The sequence below is a fragment of the Heterodontus francisci genome, chromosome 32 (genome assembly GCF_036365525.1).
Source record: "Heterodontus francisci isolate sHetFra1 chromosome 32, sHetFra1.hap1, whole genome shotgun sequence".
Taxonomy (NCBI): domain Eukaryota; kingdom Metazoa; phylum Chordata; class Chondrichthyes; order Heterodontiformes; family Heterodontidae; genus Heterodontus; species Heterodontus francisci.
The window spans coordinates 17422443-17437094 of record NC_090402.1 but is presented as its reverse complement, the minus strand read 5'-3'; the positions used below and the strand labels follow the sequence as shown (position 1 = coordinate 17437094).

At 44.3% G+C, this 14652-nt stretch overlaps 1 protein-coding gene and 1 long non-coding RNA gene across 11 annotated transcripts in view; one reads left to right on the top strand and one right to left on the bottom strand.

The window, feature by feature from the left end:
* cntrl (centriolin) overlaps nucleotides 1-14652 on the top strand; it is a 162990-nt gene that overhangs the window by 41525 nt on the left and 106813 nt on the right. For all 8 annotated transcript variants that reach the window (XM_068012358.1, XM_068012354.1, XM_068012356.1 and 5 more), the window contains exons 10-11: nucleotides 6174-6283; nucleotides 13343-13537. In XM_068012358.1, coding sequence (XP_067868459.1) covers nucleotides 6174-6283; nucleotides 13343-13537 — 305 coding nt within the window. The remainder of the gene's footprint in view (nucleotides 1-6173; nucleotides 6284-13342; nucleotides 13538-14652) is intronic.
* LOC137347674 (uncharacterized) overlaps nucleotides 1-14652 on the bottom strand; it is a 38980-nt gene that overhangs the window by 19276 nt on the left and 5052 nt on the right. Inside the window, exon 2 of one of the 3 annotated variants that reach the window (XR_010968989.1) lies at nucleotides 6329-6463. The exons of 1 other annotated variant lie outside the window; for it this stretch is intronic. This is a non-coding gene — a long non-coding RNA (uncharacterized lncRNA). The remainder of the gene's footprint in view (nucleotides 1-6328; nucleotides 6464-14652) is intronic. One more of the 3 variants, XR_010968990.1, reaches the window with a different exon arrangement.

Below are 14652 nucleotides of genomic sequence, written 5' to 3'. Positions count from 1 at the left end.
TAAACTGATAATTTTGTTGTTTATTCAAGAAACCTGTTTGGTGTATTTTATTATGGATAAAGAGTAGAGTAGATGATTGATCGTATCAGTAACTGGATAAACATTTAAATATATGTTGTGACCTGTGGAGAAGTGGAACTAGAAAAGACAGTGCACTGTTCCCACCTTGGTCGAAACACTGCCAATGAAGGATGCGAATTGGCCAGAGATTTCACAGTCACCCATGACAAACCCTTGCTCTCCTTCATTGCTTCATACCTCTTTTGTCCCACCATTAATAAAAGGAGGCTAATACGTCTGGCCTCATGTATCATTATTTACATGGTGCTCATAAAGGAAAACAGTGCACATTTATAGGTGAGGCAAACCCCAGTGAATTACTCAGTGCTCTGCGCGACCTTTGTGCTCAGCCACTTCTGTGCAGTACACAATTGTGGCCGCGGAGGAGGTGGAGGCAGCCTACTCATTTGTCTCAGCCTGTGGCTGAGATGCATGTGGTAGTCCTCCTCGTCATGGAGGTTCCCATGGGGGACATCTCCAGAGGCTGCTGCACATGAATCATTGCAGGGGTAGCCTTCATCACTGGGCTCTGCTGCACAGAAGTTCACTCTGTCAAAGGGGCCAAGGAGACTGAAGATAAAGATGCGCTCGTGAGGGATGGCAACTTCATGCTTCTCGATGACCTCCTCAGCTGTTATTGGTGCTCTGGATGGCTAGTAGAGAGCACCTGATATCCCCTCCAGACATCCCTGTGCCTTCAGCGCCACTGACCGGTCCATGCTAGATAGTGTGGCATGCATCCTGTGTATGTAAGTGCACAGTTCCTGCATGCACTCCAAATGCAGCTGCATGTGGCTCCTCCATGAGGTTGGCCACTCTCAATGGAGGAGCTTATGTGCTTACACTCGTGAGCCATGGTGAAGCACATGAGCTGGATGGACTCCTCCATTCTCTGCACTGCCTCAAGGAATTCCAACATGTGGGAGCACAGCTGCTGCTGCTGCTAGTCTAGGTAGAGCCTCCTTCTTGAGTGACTCCTGAGGCCATGCATCTGCTCCCAGCTAAGCATAGCTGTGTCTGTTTTCCTTCCTCTAAGGGAACTGCCCAAGTTGCCTCTGTGTCTGCACCCGGTGCAACTCTATTTAATATCGTGTGAGGACCCACTGAGGAAGCTGTATCTGCGCTGGTGAGCCATACACTTTGTAAGGTGTAATGGTGCTTCCTTGGAGCTCTGCTGCTGCTCTTGGCTCTGTGATAGTGAGGGAGATGGTCTCCATGGCTAGATGCCTGCACCTGTGGGAGACGCAAGGAGAGATCATGAGAGCGAGTGTTGGAGAGGATTAGCCTCTGCAGTGCTGAGGCTTCCCAGTGCAACTCAGTGCTGGGTATGTTGTTGGATAGGGTAGAGTTCAAGGCTCCCCCTTAATGAGCGCATTGCCCTCGCTGATCACGATCTCTACCAGGAGTGTCTGTCTCACCATGGCCGACTCCCTCGCGGTCTGCGATTCTGGCTATTTCTATCAGTCTCCCCTCCATGGCTGTGATCACTTGAAGGTTGGGGACCCCTCCACCAGTCTGGGCTCTCTCCCAGGCATTATGAGCCCATTTGTCCTGCAAGGGCAAAAGAGAGCATAATAAGGCACTGCTGTCCTCTTTGGCCATGCCAGCTCAATGCTTGCCGGTCCTCAGCAGTTCTTTGACTCTGAACCATTCTGAGGGGTCAGTAAGTGCCCTGGGCACACATTCCTCCCATGTTCAGGAGCAGCATGTGCCCTGAGATTCCTCAGCTGGTGTGTTTGCTGGAGGGTGAATACCCAGAGACCTGTCCAGAGGGTTGGGGTAGCACTCGCCTTGCCACAGGGGTATCAGGCCATCGAACTTTTTCCAACACTGAATACAACTGCAGACCACACTTCTTCTGCTGACTGTGTCAGTTATGTCCATCCAGGTCTGCTTAGTCTGGGTGAATGGCCTCCTCCTGCCTCCTTCTGGGAAGAGGACCTCCCTACTCTCCCTCATGGCCACCAGGAGGACCTTCAGGTCTGTATCAGAGAATCACAGGGGTGCCCTGCCCTGGGTTCCAGGCCTGCGTGTCTCCTGAGAAATTCCAATCTCCTCCCAATACAGTTTCTTCAAACCTGAAGTTCCAGTAGTGAAACAGCAGCCACAGTAATGACCCCTGCTGGAACGTCTACTTGGGTGTATTGTTAGATGAGGTGTGGATCAGGCTCAGTGTGATTCCATCCACTCTTTGAACAGCTCATCAACATTTTTAATGTCAAACTAGATAAGAAGTGACCACTTAAGTGAGGTAGCACCACTGGAACACTTGCGGGAAAGAGAACCCATTTTACATTTCTTTAAAATTATTGCATAATGTTCAAATCACGAGAACATTATTTTAGTACTGAAAGATAGTAGATCTTCTGAAAATAAATGTTATTTGAAACAATAAAATTCAACATCTGAGAGTTCCTTTTCTCATAGTTGGCATTTATAAAGTAAACTTATCATGTTTTTTTCCCCAAACGGTTTCATTTTCAATGTGAAACTGCTAGTTCTGTGACATTGACAGCGTTATAGCACTGCATCAATTTCACAACTATATGTGATAACCAGATCATTATAAAGGTTTTTATTTATTCAGTCAGGGATGTGGGCATCGCTGGCTAGGCCAGCATTTATTGCCCATCCCTAATTGCCCTTGAGAAGGTGGTGGTGAACTGCCTTCTTGAACCGCTGCAGTCCATTTGGGGTAGGTATACCCACAGTGCTGTTAGGAAGGGAGTTCCAGGATTTTGACCCAGCGACAATGAAGGAACGACTATATAGTTCCAAGTCCGGTTGGTGTGTGACTTGGAGGGGAACTTGTAGGTGGTGGTGTTCCCATGTATTTGCTGCCCTTGTCCTTCTAGTTGGTAGAGGTTGCGGGTTTGGAAGGTGCTGTCTAAGGAGCCTTGGTGCATTGCTGCAGTGCATCTTGTAGATGGTACACACTGCTGCCACTGTGCGTCGGTGGTGGAGGGAGTGAATGTTTGTAGATGGGGTGCCAATCAAGCGGGCTGCTTTGTCCTGGATGGTGTCGAGCTTCTTGTGTGTTGTTGGAGCTGCATCCATCCAGGCAAGTGGAGAGTATTCCATCACACTCCTGACTTGTGCCTTGTAGATGGTGGACAGGCTTTGGGGAGTCAGGAGGTGAGTTACTCGCCTCAGGATTCCTAGCCTCTGACCTGCTCTTGTAGCCACATATATGGCTACTCCAGTTCAGTTTCTGGTCAATGGTAGCCCCGAGGATGTTGATAGTGGGGGATTCAGCGATGGTAAAGCCGTTGAATGTCAAGGGGAGATGGTTAGATTCTCTCTTGTTGGAGATGGCCATTGCCTGGCACTTGTGTGGCGCGAATGTTACTTGCCACTTCTCAGCCCAAGCCTGGATATTGTCCAGGTCTTGCTGCATTTCTACACAGACTGCTTCAGTATCTGAGGAGTCACGAATGGTGCTGAACATTGTGCAATCATCAGCGAACATCCCCACCTCAGACCTTATGATTGAAGGAAGGTCATTGATGAAGCAGCTAAAGATGGTTGGGCCTGGGACACTACCCTGAGGAGCCCCTGCAGTGATGTCCTGGAGCTCAAATGATTGACCTCCAACAACCGCAACCATCTTTCTTTGCGCTAGGTATGACTCCGGCCAGCAGAGGGTTTTCCCCCTGATTCCCATTGACCTCAGTTTTGCTAGGGCTCCTTGATGCCATACTCGGTCAAATGCTGCCTTGATGTCAAGGGCAGTCACTCTCACCTCACCTCTTGAGTTCAGCCCTTTTGTCCATGTTTGAACCAAGGCTGTAATGACGTCAGGAGCTGAGTGGCCCTGGCGGAACCCAAACTGAGCGTCACTGAGCAGGTTATTGCTAAGCAAGTGCGGCTTGATGGCACTGTTGATGACACCTTCCATCACTTTACTGATGATTGAGAGTAGGCTGATGGGGCGGTAATTGGCTGGGTTGGACTTGTCCTGCTTTTTGTGTACAGGACATACCTGGGCAATTTTCCACATTGCAGGGTAGATGCCAGTGTTGTAGCTGTACTGGAACAGCATGGCTAGGGGCGCGGCAAGTTCTGGAGCACAGGTCTTCAGTACTATTGCCGGAATATTGTCAGGGCCCATAGCTTTTGCAGTATCCAGTGGCTTCAGTTGTTTCTTGATATCACGTGGAGTGAATCGAATTGGCTGAAGTCTGGCATCTGTGATGCTGGGGACTTGGGAGGAGGCCAAGATGGATCGTCAACTCGGTACTTCTGTCTGAAAATTGTTGCAAATGCTTCAGCCTTATCTTTCGTACTGAAGTGCTGGGCTCCCCATCATTGAGGATGGGGATATTTGTGGAGCCACCTCCTCCAGTTAGTTGTTTAATTGTCCACCACCATTCACGGCTGGATGTGGCAGGACTGCAGAGCTTAGAATTGATCCGTTGGTTATAGGATCGCTTAGCTCTGTCCATCGCATGCTGCTTATGCAATTTGGCACGCAGATAGACCTGTGTTGTAGCTTCACCAGGTTGACACCTCATTTTGAGGTATGCCTGGTGCTGCTCCTGGCATGCCCTCCTGCACTCTTCATTGAACCAGGGTTGGTCTCCTGGCTTGATGGTAATGGTAGAGTGGGGGATATGCCGGGCCATGAGGTTACAGATTGTGGTTGAGTACAATTCTGCTGCTGCTGATGGCCCACAGCACCTCATGGATACCCAGTTTTGCATTGCTAAATCTGTTCAAAATCTATCCCATTTAGCACGGTGGTAGTGCCACACAGCACGATGGACGGTATCCTCAATGTGAAGGCGGGACTTCGTCTCCACAAGGACTGTGCGGTGGTCACTCTTGTTGGTTCCCTCACCGCCTACCGCAGCCCCAGTCTAGCAGCTATGTCCTTTAGGACTCGGCCAGCTCGGTCAGTATTGGTGCTACCAAGCCACTCTTGGTGATGGACGTTGAATTCCCCCACCCAGAGTACATTTTGTGCCCTTGCCACCCTCAGTGCTTCCTCCAAGTGGTGTTCAACATGGCGGAGTACTGAGTCATCAGCTGAGGGAGGGCAGTAGGTGGTAATCAGTAGGAGGTTATCTTGCCCATGTTTGACCTGATGCCATGAGACTTAATGGGGTCCGGAGTCGATGTTGAGGACTCCCAGGGCAACTCCCTCCCTACTGTACACCACTGTGCCACCACCTCTGGTGGGTCTGTCCTGCAGGTGGGACAGGAATACCCGGGGATGGTGATGGCAGTATCTGGGACATTGTAAGGTATGATTCCGTGAGTATGACTATGTCAGGCTGTTGCTTGACTAGTCTGTGGGACAGCTCTCCCAACTTTGGCACAAGTCCCCAGATGTTAGTAAGGAGGACTTTGCAGGGTCGACAGGGCTGGGTTTGCCGTTGTTGTTTCTGGTGCCTCGGTCGATGCCGGGTGGTCCGTCCGGTTTCATTCCTTTTTATTGACTTTGTAGCGGTTAGGTACAACTGAGTGGCTTGCTCGGCCATTTCAGAGGGCATGTAAGAGTTAACCATATTGCTGTGGGCCTGGAGTCACATGTAGACCAGTCCAGGTCAGGACAGCAGATTTCCTTCCCTCAAGGACATTAGTGAACCAGATGGGTTTTTCCAACAATCGACAATGGTTTCATGGCCATCATGAGACTAGCTTTTAATTCCAGATTTATTAATTAAATTCAAATTCCACCTTCTGCTGTGGTGGAAATCAAACCAATGTCCCCAGAGAAATGCTCTGGGTTACTAGTCCAGTGATAATACCACTATGCCACTGCCTACCCTATCATTATAAAGGTATGAAGATCTAAAATATATATTCAAAGTTGTATTTTCACACATTTATATATCTAAAAAAAAAACCATGAAACAGCAACTATAAAGTAGGAGTGTGGCTTGTGTATTATTGTGATTAATTGATTGAGGGAGTGGATTCCATTGTAATAACTTTCTTGGAAATTTCAATTGCAAGTCTGATTTCTAAAATACAAAATGAAAATTTCCCAGTGTACAGTGATTGTGCGTTCCAGTTGAAACAATACATAAAGCAAAGAAAATACAAGCAAGAACTCAACTTAATGTTCACATTTTCACGTAAGCTGCTCTTATGGTCATTTTTCATAGCTGAAGAATCATTACGGCAACTACAGAGTGAAAAAGAAAAGACACAACAGCAAGTGTTGAGAACAGTTGAAGAGCTGAAAAATCTGGAGAAGTTAGCAGCACAAAAGCGGGTATGTATTGGTTAATTAAGATTTATATGACTAGGAGCTACAAACCTGCAGTTGGAGATTATTTCATCGGTAAAAATTTTCTACATGGATGAACTCTAGGGTGGGTACAGCAACTCCAAAGAAATGCATACAGCTGATATGTATTCTTCTGTGGTTGGACAATAAGGTCAGAAAATCCTGCTGGTGAGGTAATGTAATTAAGTATCAATTTAAATTTTCCTGGTAATGGTATGAATAATAGTGCTGTCATTCTGGATGTACCTTCATAGGTACTTTATGAATAAATGCTCATGAGAATTTGTAATTTAGGAATTTTGAATATATAATGCTGTTAAGTTCCAAGAAGATACATTTTATGTCTTGAACAAACATTTCAGTCATTATCTAACTGATTTGCATATTGGTAGTTCGGGAGTAGTCTGACATTTTAGCACCGATCCATTCCTATCTACCCAAATGCAGCAAAAGCATCTGCAGCAATGGCTTCCTGACCGCCAACTGGTCGCCTCCAGAGCCTCCCAAAGTTCCATCTTTGGGACCCTTCTCTTCCTCATCTGCAGGCATGAGGATAGCATTCATCTGTCTACTCTACCTTTCTGCCAACTCTCTCGACCACCCAAGTATCTTGTACTGTTCAGATTGCCTGTCTGACATCAAGGGCAGTATTTTCCCTACAGTTGTCTGAACCCTGCCATCAGGCAAAAATGGGGGTTAGAAGCTCGCACTCTTTGGGTAACAGTCAGTCAGTGTGATTTTCCCCAGAATGATAAATTATTGGCCAGAGGGCTGACTCACCATTCAATTGAGGACAGCTGGTGGGGTCTCAAAGCTGGAGGGCTAATCAAAGGCCTTCCAGCTTGAAAGCAGCAGGTAAGTGAGGGAGAGGGCACTTCAAAATGGAGGCAGCCTCTCTACAAGTTTTTAAAATTTTAAATAAAAAATGGCCTTTGCAGCAGGGCCACCACTGTGGGAGGGAGCCCGTCCACAGGGCGGCCTGTGGCTCTCGCTGCAGTCAGCGCGAGCCTCTAAGCCTGCACAGTGTGTTGGCCCCCTGGTCTGCCACTGGGAGGTCACCTTCAGCCAGCTAACCTGTCCCCTGCTGCCTCTGGTAACCTGGAGCTTGACTAGAAAATCCAAGTTGGCCTCCATTAAAATAGGCCTTTAATTGGGACATTTGGTTTCCAGCCACTTGTAGGTGGGTAGCCCTACCCCCTCCCCCACCCCCGACATCCCGCCTCCAGGAAAATGGCCTGGGGTGTGGGTTGGAGCTAGGGAACCAGCATGCAGGCCGGTGACGCGAAATTCCACGCCTGCCCGCTTTTGTTTCCGGCCCCAGCAGGGACTAAAAATCTAGCCCCAAGTCATAATGAGCAATAATTTTCTCCAACTTAACATCAATAAGATGGGAACCATTGATTCCTTTCCCTGCCTGGCTTTTTTCTCAGACTGCAAAACCAAGGCATTCTGTTCGACCCTGAGCTACGCTTTAATTTCCATTTCCTGTTTCCCAAAATGGCTGTTTCCTTCCTACCTGTGTAACTTTGCAACCTCCACTCCTACCTCAGCAGCATCATCATGAAATTAATTTTTATTATGTGTTTTGCCACCTCTAGATGCAGTTATTCAAAACTGCCCCTTTTGGTCTCCCGTCCTCCTCAAATTTCAACCTGTCCAAAATGCAGCTAGTTGCAACCTACAGAAATATAGTAGTTGTTCATACAATGTAATAATGTGCCAGCTACTTGTTCCAGAGGTCAGTGACTTTCTATGAAAAGTGCATCCTGACATTTAGCCTAGTTCTAGGCTTATGTATCTTGTCCCTCTGTCCACTGGTCCTCCCTAATCTAACCTATCTGATTACCCTCAGCACTTTGTAAATCGCTACAATAATTTTGAATTTACCTATTAAAAGTACAGGTCAAGATTGAAGGTAAAATTTACAATCATGTACCATATCCAAGACTATGGGCTGAATTTTACAGCCCCCCCGGACGTTAGGGCTGGTGGTGTGTGGGGGAGGGGGGGGTGAACCAGAAAATGTCTACGGCAGAGGCCCACCATGGGTCTTGACACCGGGAAGGCAAAATTTACATATTTAAATCGAGGAATTAATTGCCCGCTCGCCTCCACCTTCTGTCGCCGTGCGATATTGGTGCCAGTGGCCGGCACACCGTGCCTTCTGATACCCGTCTGGGGATCCGAAGAGAGACACTGGTGGGTAGGGGGAGCAGATACAGTGCAGGGTGGGGGAAGCAGCGTTAAAGTAGTTTCATTGGTGGAGGGGATGGTGGAAAGGAGTAAAGTTTATAGTTTATGAACTTTGGTGTGGGGGAAGGTCAGGTGGGCAGGGGAAGTGTTTTGGTGGGGAGAGGGCAAGTAATGCACTGCATGGTTATTTGTGGGGGTGGGAGAGCGGCAAATTAAATGTTTTAAAAAGTTTTTGCAACATCTCTCTTCAAATATTGAAATTAAATGGAAGGGCTCAAAGCTCTTTAAAAATGGCGGCAAATCTTGTGCAAAGGCTGCTGACGCCATTGCCGGGGACAGACCGCCCGCCCCCTTCCATGTCATTGGGGTGGGTGGTCCGCCCCAGCCATTTAAATGAGACACCGTGCTGAATATTGCACCGGCTGTGCAAAGTGCAGGCCGCCATTGTTTACGTCAGCCGTATTGTAAAATAAAGTCCTATCTGTGACTAACACCTCAAGAAATCCAATGGTGTTTTTTTTTATTCTTTCTTGGGATTGAACCTCACTGGCAAGGCCAGCATTTGTTGTCCATCCCTAATTGCCTTGGACACTTAAGTGGCTTAATAGGCCATTTCAGAACACGTTTAAGAGTCAGCCACATTGCTGTGTGTTTGGAGTCACATGTAGGCCAGGTGAGGACAGCATATTTCCTTCCTTAAAGGACATTTGTGAACCAGATGGATTTTTACGACAATAGATGATAGTTTCATCTAAAAATGATAACTAGCTTTCAGTTCCTGATTTTTTACTAATAAATTGAATTTATAGGGCGGCGCAGTGGTTAGCACTGCAGCCTCACAGCTCCCGCGACCCGGGTTCAATTCTGGGTACTGCCTGTGTGGAGTTTGCAAGTTCTCCCTGTGTCTGCGTGGGTTTTCGCCAGGTGCTCTGGTTTCCTCCCACAGCCAAAAAGGCTTGTAGGTTGATAGGTAAATTGGCCATTATAAATTGCCCCTAGTATAGGTAGGTGGTAGGGAAATATAGGGACAGGTGGAGATGTGGTAGGAATATGGGATTAGTGTAGGTTTAGTATACATGGGTGGTTGATGGTCGGCACTGACTCGGTGGGCCGAAGGGCCTGTTTCAGTGCTGTATCAAATTAAAAACAAATAAAAATAACAAAAAATACTGCCGTGGTGAGATTTGAACTTGTATCCCCAGGGCATTAGCCTGGCCTCTGGATTACTAGTCTAGTGGCATTACCACAAAACCACCTACTCCCCTATATACCTGTCTATAATCTGTATACAATCTATGTATATACCTATCTGTTAAGAGTCATATGGCATGATTTCTTTTTTAGTCTAACTTTTTATGTCGACGTTTGCCTATTATGTCGTCAGGACAGGCTTCTTTCTATTAGGTGAAACAGTTGTGCTTTCCCGCTACACCTTTTGAGCCCTCTGCCTCTACTTCCAGAGAATTCCAGTCTGACCACAGCATAGTAAGCATTTATTTTACCCAACAATATATCTAAATTAATTTGATTAAAGTAGGCCTAATGTACTGTGCAAAAATAGTATTTTCTCCTTGACGGTAATGATTTGCTTCTCCTCCTTTACTACTTGTAGAAATATCACTAATTTGTGTCCTAATCATATTCTGTTTGAAAGTTTCCCTTTGTTTGTCTTCTGTCTTGCCTATCAATTTGTCATTCCAGTTTATTTCATTAACTTTAAAAAAAAAATCTTTTCTATAAAACTTTGAGTTTCTGAAGGAAGTTTAAATAGTTTTATTGCCTACCCAAAGACATCCCTTTGATATGTTCTGTATAGAAACAGATTTTTCTAACACTATTGATTCCCTACTTTTTAAAAGGACCGTAGCGAATATGCTGACCTTGATTTTCCTATGAGCATATGGTAACGTTTATTGTTGAGTATAAACAGCTAACTTTGCCATAGTAAGCGCATTCTACTGGCAGTAAGCCCTGCTTTTTTTTTACATATCGAGTACCTCACAATTGGTGAACTGGAGTTTTAAAGCAAACTGAATTGATTACTGTTTTCAGAAATTTGAGAGAGGACCATGAGTTAAAGATCAGAAAAGAAAACTAAAGTATAATTTTCTAAATGGCACGATCTTAGTTATAATCATGATTTAATCTTGCTTCGTTATAAAAGCAATTTAAATTATATATGAGAGGAGAGGAATATTTTTTTTAAAAGTATTAGTAGTGTGGTGATTCTCTATTTGCATCTATTAACGATATGAAAACAATGTTAAAAATATTACCATTGCTAGTAATTCCTCCTCTCAATTACTGAATTCTGTTCACACTGTAATGAGTCATCTCGACCACTGTAGTGCCTGGTTGACATCATTACTTTGAGATAAAACCACTGCAAAAGTAGGCAGTAAACGTAACACTCATTTGAATATCCATTCCTTTATTAGTTGATGTCATAAGTTACTGTAGTACATGTAGAAAGTCTCTATTTCTCACTGTAACTATACATCCGTGTGCCATACCTAAAATTGAATTCATCATAGAGTTTTGAACATCAATTTTAAATTACTTTACTTGTGTCACAAAAGGTTTTATTTTTGTACTAAAATCTTTGACTTCTATGTGTTTCAAAAAAAATGAAAGGAATTTGCTCAGTGAAAGACACCTGCAAAAATAATTGGAATCCCAGCAATGTTTTGAAAGGAGGTTCAGAATAAAGAGTTGAATTTTATGGGTGTTTTGAAAGGAAGTTAAACTTGTAAAAGGACAGGAAGGTCAACAGTTTCAAGGAAATCACAGGGGTTTGACTTTTCTTCAGAGCAGCTTGAGTGACAAGGGGAAGACACTGTATCCACACATGGACCATGTTCAGGAAGGTGCCTTTTTCACTTTGGACCCTTTAAAAGCCTGTGACTTGGACAAAGCAGGCATTTTGAAATCTTTGCTTGATCTGCCTGGAGCCAGAGAGACAAGACCCAGAAAAGTGCTACCTCTCTCTCTATAAAGGAGACTCTCATCTCTTGAAAAGGAATTCTGCATTTGAAAGGTAGCAGATTTCTGCTGCCTCCTGTGTTCCAAGAAAATCCTGAAATCTGAAGAATTCTTCTACTGCTAGACTGCTGCTTCAAAACCTAAGCAGACCTGTTGCTACACCCCTGATGGAAGACCTATGTGACGCCTGCTGAAGTTAAATTGCCGTGAACAGCTACCCATCACAGATTGTTCATCAACCTCACCTGGAGAGACTTCGAGTAGCATCCGACTATCTGACTCTGGGACACCTCACCATAATGAAAACTTCCTACTAGAACGTGAACCTCAATTATTTTTTATTATTCCTTCTGTTCCTAAAAAACAGTTGTAATCCAAAACTCCCTTTTGAAACCAATTAACCATTTCTTTTTGAATGTGTGTGTGTGTGCATGAGGGTTACAGGAATAAGGGTTTTTTCATGTATAGATTTATCTCGTTAGTAGTTAAGACCTATTATTTCTTTTCTAATAGATACTAAATGCTGTTATTGTTTAAAGAAACTTAGTTTGGTGTGCTGAGGGAAAAATACAGTGTTTAATTTGGCTAGTCTTCGGTAGGTGGGAAACTTTTTATGATATGCTGTGACCTGTGGAGTAGTGGGACTGAATTAACAGTGCATTTCTCCCACCTTGGTTGTATCACTTGCTTAATAGATTTTAAGGTTTTTCAAAATTTGTGCATACTGCACATATTGCTTACTAATTTGTTTGCTCTGAAAAGTGCCAAATTGTGCAGATGAGGTTTTGATAAATCAAACTTATATATTTTTAAAAAGCTAACTGCTTTCAGTCTACAGTTGAAAAGTTGTATGGAGCACAGAAAGACCTAAAGGGAGTAGAAATATTGGCCGGAATTTTACGCTGGGCGGACGGGAGCCGGATTCCGACGTAAATGTCGGAGCCGATCTCGCTCCCGCCCAGCCTGGGGATCCGTCCCGTATTATACGGATCCCCAGGCTTTAATTGGCCCGAGGCAGGACTTCCACCCACTTGAGAGAGGAGGTCCCGCCTCAGTGAGCTGCCGGCAGCTCTTAGTCTCAGCAGCACCACCGGGAGCGGTGGCCACTGCTGAGACTGCAGCCCAGCCAACCGAGGAGGACGCAATGGAACCGGGACAGAGGTAAGTTCAGGCAACTTCACCAGGGGAATTGGTCGTGCCCTGGTGAGGCTAGGATGGTCATTTGGGGGAGGCGGAATCGGGGTGGTTAGGCCTCCCGGAGCCTGCCGCTCAATTTTATGCCACTCCCACGCCACCATCTGACACGCTGGGGTGGCGTAAAATTCCGGCCATAAATTAGAAACAGGACTCAAGAATGCAAAACTTTTTATAATGCTGCTTGAAGCAAATTCCTAATCTTTAATGTAGTATGTACTATAGTAATATATCACACAGTATCATATCAAAACTCTGCACAGATGTTGTTCTGCAGACTCATTGCAAGTGTAGTGTTTCCCACACAAGAGGAAAGTTGTGTCTGAATGATCTTGGTCTTCTCTAGTGCGTGTCCTGGCAGAGGTCTGAGAGCTGGTAGCCTGCCGACATTTAGTTGGAAAATGATGCATAAAGAATTAAAAGGAAAGAAGGAATAACTTAAATTGTGGGATGAATACAAAATAATAATAAGCGGTGGTTTTCTAGGTAGGAGGTATGATTATTACCAATGACCAAATGACAATCTAGATACAATATCCTTGAAGATTATAAGGAATACAATACATATCATAACAGTCTTAGCAAAATACTGGTGTTTTGGGAGCTTGGATATGGAATCAGCCTGAAAATTACCTTGATGATGTATTCTGTACATCCTTTCTATTCAATGTGTAGATTTCAGAAGTTGAGAAGGAGCAGCTGCACCAGCAATTGGCACAGAAGATCCAGCTGATTACGGAATTGCGTCAGGAGACTGAGAAAGTGGGGCAGCAGATGGAAAGACAGCGGAAGGAGATGGAAAAAAAACAGTACGAGATTGATGATCTAGGAAAAGTCCTAGAGTCTCTTGATCCCAAAGACCCTCGACATGTGAGTAGAAATAAAAAGAGAAGCAATATGGACATTTTGCCTTTAATCAAGTTACCAGGGTTTTCATTTCCCTTTGTTTGCAGTCGGGGGAGGGGGAAGGGAAGGAGAGAATTAAGTTGGAACTGAGGCTGAATCTTTTTCTGCACTGGATGCACAATGTCACACTTATTAACCCAGATAATGGACAAAACTCATCATTGTTTCAGCTTTGATAGTCAGGGCTATCCAGAGAATATGACCCAAAATAATACCATACTGCATAACCTGACCATGTAAAAATCTAGTCACCTAATTGGTTAATGTAAATTTGTATATTCAATTCAGTAGAACCCAGATCTAGTTTTTTGATTGAATATTTTGAAGTTGTTGTATGGTATAACAAACTGACCACTTAAAAGAAAAAGTAATGATTCGAGCTAATTTTTTGTGTATGCAGGCCACCTTAGTAAGGTTTAATTTTTAGATATAAAATTTAAGAAATCAATTAAAATGCTACTTGTAAAGTGTAAACCTGTGCTGTTGTCCTATTTCTTTCACAAAATTTGCAACAATTTTGTAAAGGGAACACATAAAACCGATGCAGTTCAACAAAAAGTTTTATATTAATTGTCAAACAAAAAATCAGACCTCAAATATTTCATAGGTGATAACAGTAGTAATTCAGGCACAGGCTTTCAATGAAGTGTAGACTCAAACTTACAAGTTAAAAATAAACCCTGAAATGACTGTAAAGGAAACTAGTGCGAGTACAGAGTATCCCTGAGAATTGCCATTTTAATAAAAAGAAGAATGAACCGTAACAAATATTTGATCTAATCACAGCTAAAATCATTAAAAATTGCTTGGCATATGTAATGCCAATTGTAAGGGTGAGGGCTTGTCCCAGTACCCAAAAATGCCTCGAGAGTCGGATGTCTTGTACAAACAAGCAATCTTTATTTACGAGCATGCAAGAAGTCCAACTCTCACGAATGATTGTAGGGGTTCTGCTAGTACATTGTTCCAGTAGTCATTTTATAGTTTTACAGGAGGTTGGCTTGACGAACGGTTTCTTAATTACATCATCTCCCATCTATTGCCTTCCCTGATTTCATCTTGCCTTGGTTATATTATTC